This window comes from Cricetulus griseus, chromosome 4 (genome assembly GCF_003668045.3).
Source record: "Cricetulus griseus strain 17A/GY chromosome 4, alternate assembly CriGri-PICRH-1.0, whole genome shotgun sequence".
Taxonomy (NCBI): domain Eukaryota; kingdom Metazoa; phylum Chordata; class Mammalia; order Rodentia; family Cricetidae; genus Cricetulus; species Cricetulus griseus.
This window is the reverse complement of record NC_048597.1, coordinates 89,115,865-89,133,295: the sequence shown is the minus strand read 5'-3', so window position 1 is coordinate 89,133,295 and position 17,431 is coordinate 89,115,865. Positions and strand designations below refer to the sequence as shown.

The following is a 17,431-nucleotide window of genomic DNA, read 5'->3' as shown; positions in this document are numbered from 1 at the left end:
ATTTGCTTATTTATGTGTATATGTCTGTCCAAGTGCACATAACTTATGTTTTAAGTCAGTTGTGCTCTGTCACTTTCTGCCTTATTCTTTGAGAAAGGGTCTCACCAGACCTGAAGCTAATTTGGAAAACAGAAAGCCCCATCAATCTTCCTGTCTCCTTTACAGTACTGGGATTATACAGGCAACCCCAGCCATGTCCGTCTTTTTATGTATTTGCTTGGGATTTGAACTTAGGTTCTCATTAAGCCATTACTCCAGCCTCATGCCCCCTCCCCATTTTTTCTTTTAAGTGAAGATGTGTCTATATGTGTTTGTAATTGTACACATCAAACTGTAAACATATACTTACCAAAAATAAATGTATGCCACCAGTACATTTTCCATTAGTTAATTAGGAACATTGTTGTGGGAGCAGGGAGCTATGATGATAGACTGGCGTAGAAGAAGAACCTTTTATTTGATACACTGAAAGAGGAGCAGGCAAGTAAGTAATAGAACAGCTTTTTCTAGTCTTGAGAGCTTTTAAAAAAAGAATGTGTCTTTGGGGCTGGAGAGATGGCTTGGTGTGGTTAAGAGCACTGGCTGCTCTCCAAAGGACCTGGGTTTGATTCCCAGCGCCCACATGGAAGTTGTCTATAGCTCAAATTCCAAGGGATTTGACTCCCTCTTCTGGCTTCCACAGGCACCAGGTACACTACATGATGCACAGATATCCATGTAGGCAAAATACCCATAGACTTTTTTTTTTTAAGAATAATGAAAATATTTTTAAGTGTTTTCAGTTCTTTGTAAATACTTTCCTTAGTCTTTGGGTATTAATTTTTTCCAGCATTGTCTTGCAAAGCAGCAGTTTTACATTTTGGTGATATCTATTCATCTTTTAATGAAAATAGCTTTTGGTAGTATATCTAAGAAATTTTTGCTTAGTCCAATATTAGAAAATGTTTCTGTTCGTAAAAAGACTGGCATGGTAGCACGTGCCATAATCCTAGCACTTGGGAAGTTGGGACAGAAGGATCTCAGGTTTGAGTCCAGCCTGGGTTACATGGAGTTTGACTACTGCCCTTTGGAGACTTCGGAATTGATAGAGGGAGGGAGGGAGGAAGGAAATAATGGTAGCAGTTTTTTTCTGTAAAAAGCCAGATGGTTGAATCTTTTGGGCTCTCTGGGCCATGTGTTGTTACTCATTTGTTACTACTCAACTCTGTCATTGTAATTAAAAAAAAAAAAAAAAAACTTAGGCAGTAGATAGCATAAAGAAAATGATTTTATTCTAGTAAAGTTTTATAAAAGGTGATGGGCTAGGTTTGTAAGAGGGTAATCACTATCAGTTCATTAGCTATAAAAGAATGAATAGAGGAGAAGAGTAGGTGCACAGGTCTTAGAGAAGGGGGCGAAGAGAAGAAAGGCTCAGAATGTAACTCATTGGTAGAGCACTGGCCTAGTATATGCAAGACAGTAGATTCAATCCCCAGCACCATGAAAGGAAGGAGGGGTAGGGGAAGGAAGAGAAAGAAAAAAAGGCAAAAGGAAATAAAAGGGGAAGGAAAAGGAGATGTTTTCAGTCTCATCTTCAGCAAACTTGAGCATGCATGTTAATTTGTGTTTTGTTTTTCAAGATAGGGTATCTCTGTATAGCCCTGCCTGTCCTGGAACTAGCTCTGTAGACCAGGTTGGCCTCGAACTCAGAGATCCACCTGCCTCTGCCTCCCTGGGATTAAAGGCATGCGTCACCACTGGCCCAACACATACTAATTTTTAACGTTAACCTCTGTGCTCTCATCTTCAGAAGATGCTTATTGGGGGGGGTGGGGCTCACCTTTAAATTCAGTACTCTGGAGGCAGAAGCAGGTGGATCTCTGTGACTTCAAGGCCAGCCTGGTCTACAGAGCAAGTTCCAGGGCAGATTCCAAAGCTACAGAGAAACCCTGTCTCAGGGGTTAATGACCACAGACAATTTAACATATTGGCCACAGTTTTTCGTGATTAAATGCTAATACTTCCTACTTAAAATTGTTATTGAGCCATCTTCTATTAATACATATAAATGTCCACGTTTTGTACTTTTTACAAGCTGAGGGATAGTGTGTTTCTTCAGATTACTAACCCCCATCTGTGTGGTCGTTGTCATAGACAGATACCTATGGCCCAAGTCTTGGGGTTGGTAGAGGTTCCAAACTCCTCCAAAAAAGGTGTCTCTTTATGTCAGTTTCTTCTCCCTACATACAGAATTTTATCCGTCCTATATGACCAGTAAAAATAGCCTATCATATCATTTCCTCCTGCTTTGGGCGGGGGGGGGGGGTGTCCACTGAACAAAATGATACAGAACAGATGTTTTCTCCCAGTATCTTGCTGCTTGTCTTTGTTTCTGGTACTTTTTGCCATAAAGCTTTTTAATTTTATGATAGCTGGTTTGCTAGGATTCTCTCTTTTGATGTTGACATACTTTATAGAGAGGAAGGAACCTGCACAGCTTTAAATAAGTAACAGACACTGGGAAATTTTTACTGTTTACATGTTTGAGAGTTAGCAGAGTAGGAGCCTGAACACTTCTAGGAACCAGGCCTAATACTAAGAGTAAGAAAAAAATGTCAGTGTGAGAGCCTTGTTCAGTTTTATGTAGTCTCTGGCAAAGCCCCCCTGCTCCTCTTTAAGGTGCTAGACTTAGAACCTAGTGTCTCCTTCATACCTGGCAAGTGCTATGCTACTTAGCTCTCAAAAGCTTTTCTTTGTTTTTGGTTTTTTGTTTTGTTTTGTTTTTGTTTTGTTTTTTGAGACAGGGTTTCTCTGTGTAGCTTTGGAGCCTATCCTGGCACTCGCTCTGGAGACCAGGCTGACCTCGAACTCACAGAGATCCACCTGCTTCTGCCTCCCAAGCGCTGGGATTAAAGGCATGGGCCACCAACGCCCGGCCTGTTTTTGTTGTCTTTTGAAATAGAGTTAAATATAGCCCATTCTGGCCTTGAACTTGCTACATAGCTAAGAGTAGCCTTAAACTCCTGATCCTCCTACCTCCGCTGCTTGAGTACTGGAATTACAGGTGTGTGCCCACACTAAACCTCTGCAAAGCTGTTTTTAAAGATAATCAACGGCTTATTATACCTTCTAGGCTTTGGGTTTTCAAATTAATTTAGAGCTGCACATCTGGAGGAAGGGGTGGACTGCCCACCACTGAGACCTCCAGACAGGTAAGTACATGTAAAGTGATGGCTATGTACTTAGAAGCAGGGTTGAAGGGCCTCCTAGATTAGGATACTGCACCACAGTGTCTTTGAGCAAACCAGGTCTGGGCTGTGTTTTCAAAGGAGTGATCTTGGTGCTCTCAGCTGCATCTATACAGATGTTGCTCTCAAGCTGTCCTGGGCTGGTTATCTCTGAAAATAGATTTTCCAGACATTGCAACTGTGAACACATACACACACACATTCTCCCTCTCTGTCTCCCCTTCCCCCATCCCCACCCCCTCTCTCTCAGAAATCCTAATCTCTTTCTGGCTCCGTTGCTGTGTTGTTCGAGATAAAGGGGACATTTGTAACAGGCAGCTGTCAAAGTTGCATGTGGACTTACATGTCATAGGCTCCTTAGTATCCAGCTGTAGTCCACAATGGGAACAGAAAAAAGCAGTTAGGAGTGGAAAACTCTTGAGACACATGAACTTTTTTCTCTTGGGAGCTTGAGCTGTTGTACTGGGATGAGATGGGGGGTGGGGATGGGCGCAGACAGGGTTTCTCTGTGTGACAGCTCTAACTGTCCTGGAACTCCCTCTGTAGACCAGGCTAGCCTTGAACCCACAGAGATCCTCTTGGTAATATTTGGGTTTCTTTATAGGGTTCTTTAAAGCCATGTTTGTGGATAGGCATGGTCACCCACTGGGGATAGAACCCAAGGTTTTGTGCATATGCTGTTAATGAGCTGCATCCCCAGGCCTCCTCAAAGGTCCTCTTACTGAGCCAGACCAGGTGCTGTAATCATAGCACTTAGGAAAGAGGAGGGAAGATCAGAAGTTCAGTCTCCACTACATGAGTTGCAGGCCATCTTCAGCTATGTGAGACACCCCCCCCCCCAGTCCTTTTATTCAAATGTGACAGTTCACATCTGTAATCCAAGTACTTGGGAAGCTAAAGCAGGAGGATCATCATGTTTGAGGCCACCCTGAACTGCATAGTTCATTCATTCCAGGCCAGCCTGGCTTAAAAATGAGACTGCATTTAAAAAGAAAAGAAAAGGCACTGGTGGTGAACATGGTTGAACTTGGAATTGTTGTTTTGTGTTAATGGAATTATTTTATAGAGTAGTTTTGGTTTTACAAAAAGATTATAAAGCTAGTGAGGAGCTGGTTAAGATGGCACAGTGGGTAAAGGTGATTGTTGCTAAGTCTGATTAATGACTTGAGTTCAAAAGAAGGGGAAAACTGACTTCTACTGGTTGTCTTCTGACTTCCATGTTCTTGTACACATATGCATACATGCACACACAAAGTAAATGTAATTTTAAAAGAAGTGGGTGGCTAGAGAGATGGCTCAGCAGAACCAAGTTTTGGTTCCCAGCACCTGTGTGGTAGTTTACAACCATCAATAACTCCAGTTTCAGCTCTTCTGGCTTCCACAGACACCAGGAGCACCAAGTGCACTTTTATATAAGCAGGCAAAATACATGCATAATATAAAGGTACATTTTCAAAAAATAATTGGTGTATTCTTTTATATCCTTCCTCAGCAACCTTTTCCCTGTCATCCACATCTTGCAGTTGGATACATTTGTGGCAGTTAGTGTGTGTGTGTGTGTGTGTGTGAGAGAGAGAGAGAGAGAGAGAGAGAGAGAGAGAGAGAGAGAGAGAGAGAGAGAGAGAAAGAGAGAGAGAGTCTTCCTTCATGGAGGTACTTAGACGTATAGGGTTACAAATTTATGTGGGGGCTAGAGGTCAGTATTGAGTGACTCTTCTATCACATTGTATTAAAATGCCATGACCAGAGACAGCTTACAGAAGGAAATTTATTTGAGCTTACAGTTCCAGAGGGAGAGTCTGTACTGGTGAAGGAGATGAGAGAGCAGGCAGCTAGGGTAAGTAAGGTGTGAAATTATATCTCCAGCCACACTAAGGAAGCACAGAAAGCAGACTGGATGTGGGGCAAGACTAAACTCAAAGCCAACCTCCAGTGGCTTCCTCCAGCAAAGCTTCACCTCCTGAAGGTTCCACAACCTCCCCAAACAGTGCCATCATCAGGGAGTCACCATCTGGGAAACAGATATTCAAAATACTTGAGCCTATGAAAAACATTTCCTGTTCTCATTCTCTGAGACCTGGGCACTACTGAGTAGAGCTACTCTGTAAATGGCAATGCTATGAGTAAGACACAGAACAAGATCAGTGTGGGATATACTGGCTGTGGTGAGATGTATGGTGGTGTCCACCACATACTCTCCACCTTATCTTTTGAGACAGGGTCTTTCACTGAACCTGAAGCTCGTTGATTTTAGCTAGACTGGCCAGAGAGTTCCACAGATCCTCTGTCATGTCCCTAGCTCCCTGAAATAGGACTACAGGTGTGTGCCAATTCATCCAACTTTTTGTTTGTTTTGGTTTTGATTTTCAAGACAGGGTTTCTCTGTATTACTTTGGAGCCTGTCCTGGTTATTCGCTCTGTAGAACAGACTGGCCTCGAATTCAGAGATCCACCTGCCTCTGCCTTCCGAGTGCTGGGATTAAAGGCATGAGCCACCAATGCCCGGCCTCATCCAACTTTTATGTGGGTGCCGGGGATAGGAACTCAAGTCTCCATTTTTGTGCCAGTGGACTCTTTACAAACTGATCATCTCACCAGTAGTTGATCTTTTCATGTAGAAAAGAAAATCTCGTAAGTGCAAGTGTCATCTTTTATCTTTGCCTTCACATACTCAGATACACATTTAGAATTTACCTGTTTTTTTTTTTTTTCAGATTTTTAAATAATACAATGTCTAATGGTTATGAAGACCACATGGCCGAAGACTGCAGGGATGACATTGGGAGAACGAATTTAATTGTCAACTACCTCCCTCAGAATATGACCCAGGAGGAACTACGAAGTCTGTTCAGCAGCATCGGCGAGGTTGAATCTGCAAAACTTATTCGGGATAAAGTAGCAGGTAAAGAACCTGTGAGGTTTCTGGAAGGGGTCATGATTGCTGTCCTGTCCTCTTAAGCACTGACTGCCCTGCTGGTGGCTTCCTTAGTACAGAATAGCTGCAGGCTAGAAACCATAGCTGTTCATTTTTATTCAAACTGCTTTTCTACAGCCCCAGTGTAGGATTGGACAGGAGTGGAAAGGAGTGGGGGTATCCTAGAGAGATGGTTCAGCAGTTAAGAGCACTTGCCATTCTTGCAGAGAATCAGAGTCTGGTTCCCGCACCCCCATCAGGCGGTTGACTGTATAAGTAACTCACTCCAGCTCTAAGGGAGTTGATGCTCTCTGCTGACCTCCACAGGCACATACTCAAGTGCATATACTACCACCACCACTCACACACACAAATTCCATAATTTAAAATACATCAGTGCTGGAGAGATGGCTCAGCAATTAAGAGCACTGACTTTTCTTCCAGAGTTCCTGAGTTCAATTCCCAGCAACCACATGGTGGTTCACAACCACCTTGAATGAGATCTGGTGCCTTCTGCTGGCCTGCAGGCAGAAAACTGTATACATAATAAATAAAAATCTTTAAAAAACAAAAGACATGAAAGGAGAAAAATGTGGGAACATCAGAAATGGAGTGCTCTGAAAACTATATGGAGCCAAATAATTGTGCACAGGTTGATGAAGTTCCCTAATGAAGAAGGGACCCTGCTAGGCACAGCACTGACAAGTCTCTCTCTGTGGATGCAGACCTTCATGCACAAGTGAACTCTGGAGTCAGGAGCAAGATGCCTGAAAGCCTTGTGCTCTTTCACTATGTGACTCATGGCCTTTGGGTATCCATCTGGATACCTTTAAGTCCTCACTCTACCTACCTCATAGGTGTTTGTAAAAGACTGGGTTCCTGTTAAGGCCTCCTTAGGTTTGGCCTCTTAAGTTCTGAGAATGTGGCTTTAGGAGCTCAGTGCTGCAAAGCCCTGCTTCATTTCTTTCCCTTTTGGGTGCAGTGTTGTTCTCAGGAGTCACTGCTCTCTTCTTGCCCTCCCCTTCTCTATTTTGCCTGACTAGGAAACAAACACTACTTTGAGGCATTCCAGCTATCATCTAGTTTCTGGGTATCTGGGTTCATCCTGGAAACACTTTAAAAGTTTGTTTGTTTGTTTGTTTGTTTTTCACAGTCTTTTCGTATTATAGAAAACTTCAAGTATGTGTGAACAAAAAATATGTATTCAGTCTGGCACTTTCATTGTCTTTATCAACCTTCATCATTTTTCCAGTAACCCAAATACATTGATCCCTGTATAACCCTGTACAGCCTGTCTGATCGCTTTCCAGAGAAAGCATTTATCAGATGAGGTCCTTAAACTGAAAGACCTTTTCCCCAAGTCTATTTTAATGCCTTCTAAAGAGGAACTTTATGTAATACACAAATTGAATAATTTTAGATTATTCAGGACATTGTCCTGCATAGGAATCCTGCCCAAAGGGCTTTTGGACACCTTTCTCTGTTTATGTTTTGGTGGAAGGGTTTCTCAGCAGCATTTTCAGTCCTGAGCTTTGGAGTCTACTTCTTGGTTCTTATTCCCTGACTTCTTTCTGTGGGCTTCAGAGAAATATGAGCTGTATTTAGTAGGCACACCTAAAATAGGCAGGGTAGTCATGAAATAATTAGTCTGGGGGAATTGGAAACATTGAAGGCAGCAGAAGTGGGCTTAGAAAGTGAGTTGAGCTCTCACATATAAGGCTTCTCTCTGGCCTGTAGGCAGTGCTAGGAGTTGTAGAGAAGGTACCTATTCAGCTTATCAACTTCTTGCTAACAGTCTTTCATTCCAATTGAATTGGTGGCTTATTGGAGACACTCATTTCACCCTTACTTTACTCCTGCTGTCAAAACATTTTTGCTTACTGATTCTAGGGCTGTGGCCTTAAATTTCACGGTTCATCTGTTGTTCAGTGGCATCAGTCTGCTTAGTCCCATGTCTCCTTTTCCCCTAGCTGGAGCTCAGCCTGCCCACCCCAGCAAGAGAGTTCTTTATATCTCTCTAGCTAAGGGTCAGTTCAGACCTGCTCACTGGCATGATGGATAGTCCCATTCTTCATAGCCTTTATGTGTGCTTTCTCTCCTCTAGCTCTCAACTGGCCCTCACTTGGAGCTGATAACCACCTACTATTTTACAGTAGAACTAACAGCTGTCTCCTCTCTGCCCTGGATTCCTTCCTGGCTACTCATGACCCATGAGCTATCCAAGCACGCACTTTTCCTTGGGTCTCTTGCAGATCATCCATCCAGGTCTCCAAAGTCCTTCCTGGATTCCCTGAAGTCCTCTAGCACTCTGAAATTTAGAGCTAGATGCTACAGCCTGAAGCCTGGCTACACACTGAGGGTTATTGAGCATCATTCTTGGCCTCTCCCACTTGACACTGGTAGCACCTTCTGAGTTGTGAACAATATATGTCTCCAGACATTGTTCTGAGTTTTGTAGAAAGCAGAAAAGCTCTGGAGTGAGAATGTGAAAGTTCTATGAGTTATCCTCCCATGTACAGGCTATCGATGTCAGTACTTCCTTCTAGAAACATCCTCTTCCCCTGGTTGGCTGTCTGCCCTCAAGGCACATTCTTTGTCTTTTGCAGCTGCTCCTTTTTCCAATCTTGCACTACAGGTTATTCCGTGGCCCTCTTCCTTTTCCAGAGCTGATAATCAGAGTGAGTTTAGTTTGTTACCTCTCCTGACCAGGCAGTTCTCCTGAGCTCCAGGCCCTTCTACACCACAACTGATGTATCCTACACTGATAACTGTTCTGTCTTTGTCTTCACTGATTGTTTCACTGTCTACACAGTAGGACCACTCAGAAGTATCAGGTCTCAGAATTCATTCTCCTCAGTGTTTCTGTAGACTTTCCCTGTTCTGCCTCTCCCCCAAGAGTCATCCTAGCCCAAGACAACATTACCTGCTTTATTTCTGTGGCCTCTTAACTGGCTGCCCAAGCCTTTCCTCCTTCAACAGTACAGCAAAGGGACTTCTTTGGTTCCTATGTGGCCCAGTCAATCCCTTCCTCTAAAACCCTCCAGGTTCTAGGCTTTGTTGGCTTGAGAATGCCTCCCCTGGCTCTAGCTAGTCACCATGAGATGCTGGCTTGTGGGTTTCCATAGCAACCCATATTGCACTGAGGTGGGCACTTTCAAATCTGATACATTCATTTTGCAAATTTTTACTATGGGTCAAGTGGGTACTAGTGACAGCAGAAAAGGGGACAGGGTGACTAGGATGAAGAGAATGTTCACTTTGTTGACTGGGAAGTTTCCAGTGTTTCTGGCCAGCCAGGTGCAAGTACCCTTCTTGAAGACTTTTGTGTTTGCTGTTGGCACTTCCATCTATAAACACTAGGTACAGGGTGTCAGCACAGCATCTATCTGATATCATAGTTTACTGTGCAATCTGTAGCTGTCTTGTATGACCCTTGAAGGATTGAAGTCAGCCCTCAACCTTCATGGTTCCCTATTTTCTCTGTCATCTCGTTGCCATGTACCTCTGGTCAGAATCGAATTCATACCTTTTCTCATCATCTGCTTGTGCTCCACACCCACCCTCAGTCTGGACTGTTGCTTATTTCCACAGCATGCCGACTCTGGCTCTCAGGACTACTGAACAATGTTCCTTCTACACGAGTGCTTTTCCACACTTTGCATCTTAACTACTTTAAAAAACAACAACAAACAAACAAAAAACTGACTGGATATGAGGGCACATACCTTTAATCTCAGCACTTTAGAGGCAGAATCGGGCTACATAGTAAGATCCTGTCTCAACAAATAAATAGCAACAACAAAAAACAGCAGAAACAGTAAACATTACAAGCAGGAAATAAAGCCTAAATTACCCATAACTTGTCATTGAATACATTTCCTTTCAGACCCCATTTGTTGTATATCCACTAAATAATCATGGTACTATGATTCTATAGTACTAAGAAACTGTTCTTCCCATCTGAACATGTTCCCTCCCTACAGGACATCATATTCCATCATCACAGTGGTTGTATAATACTCTGTATCCCATATTTATAAGCTCCACACTCTGCTCACTCGATATTTCCATAGAATCTTCCTGGGAGTGGTAAATCAACAGACAAGAGTGCTCCTTCTAAGAACCCCTATGGTTCCAGTTGCCAACTGGCCCTCCCTTCCACCAAGGCTTGTCATCAATGCCCTGGGCCCTGCAGGGTTCCTCCTCTGCCAGCTGATACAGCCAGTGATGTTGGGTTGTGTGCTGGCCTGCATTTCTAGTGAAGCCTATCATCTCCATTTGCTTCCTGGCCACTTTTTTATTTTCTGTAAAACACCCTTCTTGTCCTGTGCCTCTTACCTTTCCTTTGGTTCCTTTACTATTTCTTACTGCCAGATTTCTTCCCTCCCACCCCCGCCCTGTGTCTCTCAGTGAAGTCTTCTCTGGAGTTCCTATGCACCTTTGGAGAAAGAGTACACAGTTCCCACCTTGTCACACTGCACAGAGTCCTCACCTCTCTGTGCATACCTTCAGCTCCCAGTTTCTAGAAGCACAAAGAACAAGGCATGACAGAAAGCTGAGACATCATCTTTTCAGCCATAACTCTTACTGAACAGGGAAATACGTTTGCAAATGCAAGATACTGGCCCAAGTGTACTGGGGAACACTTAACAAGGTGACATACATGGTGCTCCATGTGGAGGTTCCTCTGATGAAGCAGAACCCCAAGGTCTGTCCTTGGATACCAGTAGCATCTGGGAACTTGGAGAAATGCAAACCACCCAGATATACCAGATCACCTACTCTGAGAGTTGGACCATCTGTATTTTAACTTTTTGGAGAGTGATACTGATGCTGGTTCAGCCAGAAAACAAATGGCAGAATTGTGTTCCTGCGGTTAATGTGGGGAGGGGGAGTATAGCCAGCCTCTGGGGCATTCTCAGACCTTGGAGCCATGGTTTGTTTAGTTTTATTCTCCCTATCTATTAGCCCCTTCCTATTCTCTTCCCCTCTTGCCTATACTATTATTCCATCTGCAGAGCCTTGGCCACCTGACCTTGACTCTAGGCCAGTCCTCCTACCCAAGTTCCCAACAGCCTTTCCCCACTACTGTTCCCCAGCTCTCAGGCTGATCTCTCCTCTCTCCAAAGAAAGACAGAACCCTATAAGGCTCTTTGACCCTAGTCAACAGAAGCAGCAGGTATGAGACTTCCAGTATCTTGAGTCTGGGGCTGAAGAAAGATCTGAGAGTCTAGGATGTCCCACTGCTGTCTACACCAACAGTCATTTGGGGACCACTTCCTCACTCCATCTGGAAGCCTCCTATCAGCTGTCTACTCAGTGTTGTCCATACTAAGGTAGCTCTGCAATCTTACTACCCCTGTGCCACAGATACTATATCAGAAGAGATGATGATAGGTCCAACCTCATGAATAGAGAAGAAAGACAAGAAAGCCCAAAAGCAGTGGTGCCTACAAGAGAAAAATAAGTGTTTCATTCCTGGGGTCCAGATAATTCAGATGGGCTGTGTTGCTTGAGCACAGTGGGGAATTGGCAGAGAAGCATTAAACAGCAAGTGCATATAGGTACAATAGCCTAGCCACTCTGTAGAGATAGGTAGAGATGTGTAGGCCAGATATATTGCAGTTGGGACCTTTTATGGAAACACTCATATCCCCAACTTAGTCCTCTTGGTATTATTCTGCAGTGTGACTACTGGATTGTTCTAGCCCCACAGCCCTGCTGCTGTGGCTCCTCACTTTGTCAGGAGCTATAATGCCAAGTCTCTAGGAGTTCTTTATTAGAAAATAAATAGGAAAAGGGGGGGTAGGAATGGCTGTTTCAAAGTTCCTACTATGAAGGCTTAAGGACCTGAGTTGGGTTAAAGAAGTCAGAATCTCCACATTAAAAAGTCCCTGTAATTGAGCTGGAAAGATAGCTCAGAGGTTAAAAGTACTTGCTGCTCTTCCAAAGGTCCTGAGTTCAATTCCCAGCAATCACATGGTGGCTCACAACCATCTATAACGAGATCTGGTGCCCTTTTCTGGTGTGCAGGCAAAATACTACATACAGAATGAATGAATAAATGAATGAATGAATGATGAATCTTTGTTTGGGGGGGTTTTGTTTGTTTGGTTGGTTTATTATTTTATTTTATTTTATTGGTCTTAGTTTTCGAGATAGGGTTTCTCTATTGCTTTGGAGACTGTCATGGAACTCTCTCTGTAGACCAGGCTGGCTTCAATCTCAAGAGATCGGCCTGCCTCTGCCTCCTGAGTGCTGGGATTAAGGGTGAGCTCTACTAATGCCCGGCTGAATGAATGAATCTTTTTTGAAGTCCCTGTAATCTTGGTGCTGGAGTATGGGGTGGGAGGGTAGACTGGTAGATCCCCGAAGCTCATTGGCTATCCAGTCTGCCTATCTAAATCAGTAAACTCCAGGAATAGTGCAAGATCCTGTCTCAAGACTTCAGTCTCTTTATTCTGTTCATGTCATTCAGTTGTGGTTCTTTGCATTGATCATTGTCTACTGCAAAAAAAAAAAAAAAAAGAGCTGCTCTGATGAGGGTAGAGAGACACACTGATGTATGGGTATAAAGATAAGAACTTAGGAAACAGAGTTTGGGGAAATTGTTTAGTCTTTTTGTTTGTTTCTTTTTTTAATTTTGATGATACTTTTTCCCCTCCTCCAGCTCCTCTCAGATCCTACTCACCCACCCAACTCCATACCATTTCTTTTTCTCTCTCTTCCTTTTAAAAAACAAAGGGGGGAAAACAAACACAAAAGGCCCACAAAAAATGGAAACCCAGTATGACAAAAATGACCCAGCAAAGCAAAGAGGCAAAAAGTCTGCTAAAACACCATAGAGTTCATTTTGTGTTGACCAACTAATCCTGGGCATGGGACCTACCCATACCCAGTGAGACTCCATTAGAAAGACTAATTTTTCCTTTGCAAGCAAGTATCAGTTGCAAATAGCCTGTTGGTTAGGGATGGGATCCCATGTACACTTTGCACTCTCAGTGCTGAGACCCCCTACTCCCCATCTGGCTTGAATCTACACAGATCCTCCCCTGTTGGTTCTTAATTTTTCACCTCCTCTTCTGCACAGCTTCCTAAGATTCAAGGGGAAGAGTTTGATGGAGGTATCCCATCTAGGATCGAGTGCTCCAGAGTCTCTTACTCTATGCATTGTCTATTTGTTGGTTCCTGTGTTAATTCTTCATTGCTTTAGGAGGATGCTTCACTGTTGATGTCTGAGTGAAGCAGAATATCATTAGAAGTCATTGTATTTCTATGTTCCTTTAGCAGAATAATAGTATTTGGTTTTTCCCAGGCCCATATCCTGTCCAGTCTTAGGTTCTTGGCCACTCAAGCAATATCAAGTATGGGTTTTATATCATGGAGTAGTTCTTAAATCCAGTCAAAAAGCTGTTGATTACTCCCACATTTGGGCCACTATTGTACAGCATATCTTGCAGCAGGTCATCATTGTAGGTCACTGGGTTTACAGCTAGATTGATGATTACCTTCTCCTGTGGTACGAGTACCCTCCGGTAACATTAATGCTAAGTCAGTAAGGGTGAAGGTTCCAAGTAGGCACTAGTTCAACTTCTTCATGTTTGATGAGATATGTAAGGGTTGTCTTAAGCAATAGGGAACCTTTTTTTTGTTTTTTAGATCTCCTCTAAGGCCTAGGACATAGCCACAGGTTAATATTAGCAGGCATGAGTTCATAAGGATGTGTAAATCCAAACAGAAAGTGGTCTATTACTCATACTATGTTTGTGCTGCTGTAGTACAGTTAACTCAAAATGGCTGTGGCTGAGTGTAAGACATGTACAAGTTCAAAGCAGTCTGGATCCCAGCTTAGCTGGAGGGGCTCATGAAGTACTACTCCTAGCTAAGAAGTTAGTAGTGGTTGATTATTGCTGGGGGAAGGAGAGTAAATTTCCTTTGGGGATGCAACTCCTGATGAGGGGCTACCCTGTTCCAACAGATGGACCTTCACTCGTGTAACATAAAGTGAACTTAGCGGTTTTGTTTGTTTTAATTGAGCATATATAGATAGTAGGGGAAAGGGGTGCGGAGGAATTGGAGGGGTGGAGATGGAGATTTGTCAAAACACATTTATGTTTTTTTAAATATTTATTTATTATGTATACAGTATTTTGCCTGCATATATGTCTGCATGCTAGAAGAGGGCACCAGATCTCATTGTAGATGGTTGTGAGCCACCATGTGGTTGCTGGGAATTGAACTCAGGACCTCTGAAAAAGCAGTCAGTGCTCTTAACCTCTGAGCTATCCCTCCAGCCCCACATTTATGTTTATTTTGTATGCATTAGTGGTTTGGGTTTTTGTTTGTTTTTGTTTTGTTTGGGTTTGTTTGTTTGGGTTTTTTGTTATTGTTGTGTTTGTTTGTTTGTTTGTTTGTTGCCTACATCTATGTCTGTGTGAAGGTGTTAGATTCCCCTGGAACTGGAGTTACAGACTGTTGTGAGTTTCCATGTGGGTGCTGGGAATTGAACCCAGGTCTTCTAGATAACCAACCAGTGAGTCAAGTTCCAGTCTCCCTCAATAAGAGATCATGGCTAGACATCCGATTCTAAGCTCTTTCCTGACTAGCACTCCAGTTGCTTCATCTTCCTGGGCTTCTCCCTATATGCCATGTCCCTCCCTGGTAGACAGGTAGATAATCCTTCCTGACCTACATATTTCACAAAGAGGACATTAGGATCCTTTGCTGTTACTTTAGCTTTTATGCTTTTCACCTCTCATCTCTGAATTTGTGTTGATGGCATTGTTGTAGTGGATTCTTCTACCAGGTAAAGCTGGAGGAGTTTGGCCAGGGCTGTGAACCTGTGGCCAGGGCCCTTTGGCAGGCTTGGGATTCTCTCAGTTTAGTTTCTCCTAACTGAGTCCAGTTTCCCCAGACTCAGGAAAGAAAGAGAACCAGTATAGATGGTGCCCGAGCCTTATAGGCCTTCCAACTCGGGCAATTCAGGTTTCAGAGAATCAATAGGCTCTGGTCACTGGCCATCACCTGCTCATCTGTCAGGCCCCATAATGCAGCCAGTGTCTTTGGGTCTCCTGGCCAGCATTTCACAAGATACAGTCGGTAACCTTTTTTTTTTTTTTTTTTTTTTGGAGAAACAGTTTATCTGTTTTGTGTATATGATCATGTACTATAGTTCACATTTGGAGGTCAGAGAATATTTTAATTCAGTTCTTCTACCATGTAAGTTTCAGGGATTGAACCCAGGTCATCAGGCTTGGCAGCAAGCCCTTTACTAACTGAGCCTTCTCACTGGCCAGTTTTTTAAAGAAACTTTTAATTACAGGTTACCTTTGTTAGTTGCAAAGATGAAAAGGTTTGCCATCATCTCAAGTACCTACCTTGGAATTTTGCTGTGTTACATTGTCTTCTCTTTTTCTGCCCTTGTACCTCCCCTTCCCTGCTTATTGGCATCTAGCATACCAATGTCATGTTTTCTCTACAGGACACAGCTTGGGTTATGGCTTTGTGAACTATGTGACTGCAAAGGATGCAGAGAGAGCAATCAGCACACTGAATGGCTTGAGACTCCAATCCAAAACCATTAAGGTAAAGAGATGTGATCCCACCTCATCAATTCCTGTGCTAAACAGGAGTCATTCTGAAGTCTGGTGCTTCTAGAGCATCTTGGGGAGTTCATGTACACTTTAGTAACTATCCCAGAGTGGCTTGTAACCTTTTCAGCCTCACTATAAAAAGCTGTAGGAAGGGAGTGTATACGGAGGCAGTCCTCACCCCCAGCCCATGGGCATCCCTTGGTTCCCCTTGTGGACAGACATGACAGCCCTCAGCCTGTATTTCTCCTTTGTCACCCTTGAGACTGTACTGTCATATTCCTTCAGAGGATACTGCTTCACCAACAAACCTTTCCTGAACCCCCAGTCAGGACTAGCTGCCAGGGACCAAGATCTGGGTGACTTCTATTGCCTGCCCTGCTGCCTTTGTGAGTTCAGGATGATATGTCCATGCAGTATGATAAAAGTCATTACAGTTGTGTAATTACACACAGAATGATACCAACTGATGTCTCACAATTCTGTCTGACAACAGCCATCCAGGATTAGCATACCCACCTACACAAATTTAAGAGCACTGTTCACAATTAGGCTGTCCTTCCTTCATGCCAGAAGCAATTCTGTTTCCAGCCACATCTGCAGTACTAACCCAGCTGGCTGAAATTTTAGAGCCCCCTTGTCCCCTTCAGATCATTAGCCACTAAAATGGTCCCCAGAATTTATGGTTCCTGTTATGTCAGGACCCACTGAGCAGAAAAGCACAGTACATAGAGCACTCATGTCCCCACCCTAGAGTCAAGGTGCATTCTTTTTCTCACAGCAATGTGCTGACCATGAAAGCTATTCCATTGTTCATCAATGTCTTGAGTTCCTATGGAAGTCTTATTCTCTGTGTGGCTGGCTTAGTTATTGTCATATAACATTATAAGCATCATTTATTCCCCTCCACCTATCCCAGCACACAAGGGTGGTTCGATACTGTATGACTCAAAGTCCCAACTTAGTAGCCACTAACATGATTTTTCTGATGACTTGGCCTTCATCCTGATCCATCTTTTAGCATAAATCCAGATGTAAGCCATAGGCTTCTGAAAAACCATTTAAATGGTTTTAGAGGTTTCCCATGAGGAACCCAGGATAAAGACCAGACAAAATTATTATACAAGTATAGTTGTGCCAGTGCTTGGGCTTCTGTGGCCTGTCCCAAATGCTATGATGTATTCTAACATCAACCTAAGATCCCATATGACAGCCCATGTTGGCCTGAGGGAGCCTATGTTAGCAGGCTCCTACCTGCCACTCAGGCTGTGCCATAAGAGGTCCTCCAGGATGTCCAGTGTTGATCTGGAGGAAAAACCTTAACCAGGCCAGAATAGGGTACAAAGGTATTGAAGACTCGGGACCTACAGGTGCGAGGTGTGTCATTCATGAATGGGGCACCGAGCAAGAGCAGATGTACTGAAAGAGACTCAGGCATATTCTGTCCCTAAAGCTAAAACCTTGCTTCTGCCCCTTCAGGCAGGTCTTTTTTGAAGGCTTTACATGCATGCACATTTGACTAGCCTCGGATCATAGCTCTTCATGACTAAATTGTCCCTTGTGTCTTCATTGGTCCTGATGTTATACTCTGGTTGCAGAGGTCAGAGTGAATGGTTCTGCTCCTCTATTCCTGACCATATTCTCTGTGACAGCCTGGCAACAGCCATTTCCTATAGTGAGGAAATGAATTGATTAGACTC

General features: G+C 43.4%; 1 protein-coding gene across 1 annotated transcript in view; it reads left to right on the top strand.

Moving 5' to 3' along the window:
• The window catches only part of Elavl1 (ELAV like RNA binding protein 1), a 41,784-nt gene that overhangs the window by 9,344 nt on the left and 15,009 nt on the right, over positions 1 to 17,431 (top strand). The window contains exons 2-3 of the mRNA XM_027415837.2: positions 5,942 to 6,129; positions 15,623 to 15,726. Of these exons, the coding sequence (XP_027271638.1) occupies positions 5,958 to 6,129; positions 15,623 to 15,726 (276 nt within the window). The 5' untranslated portion in view covers positions 5,942 to 5,957. The remainder of the gene's footprint in view (positions 1 to 5,941; positions 6,130 to 15,622; positions 15,727 to 17,431) is intronic.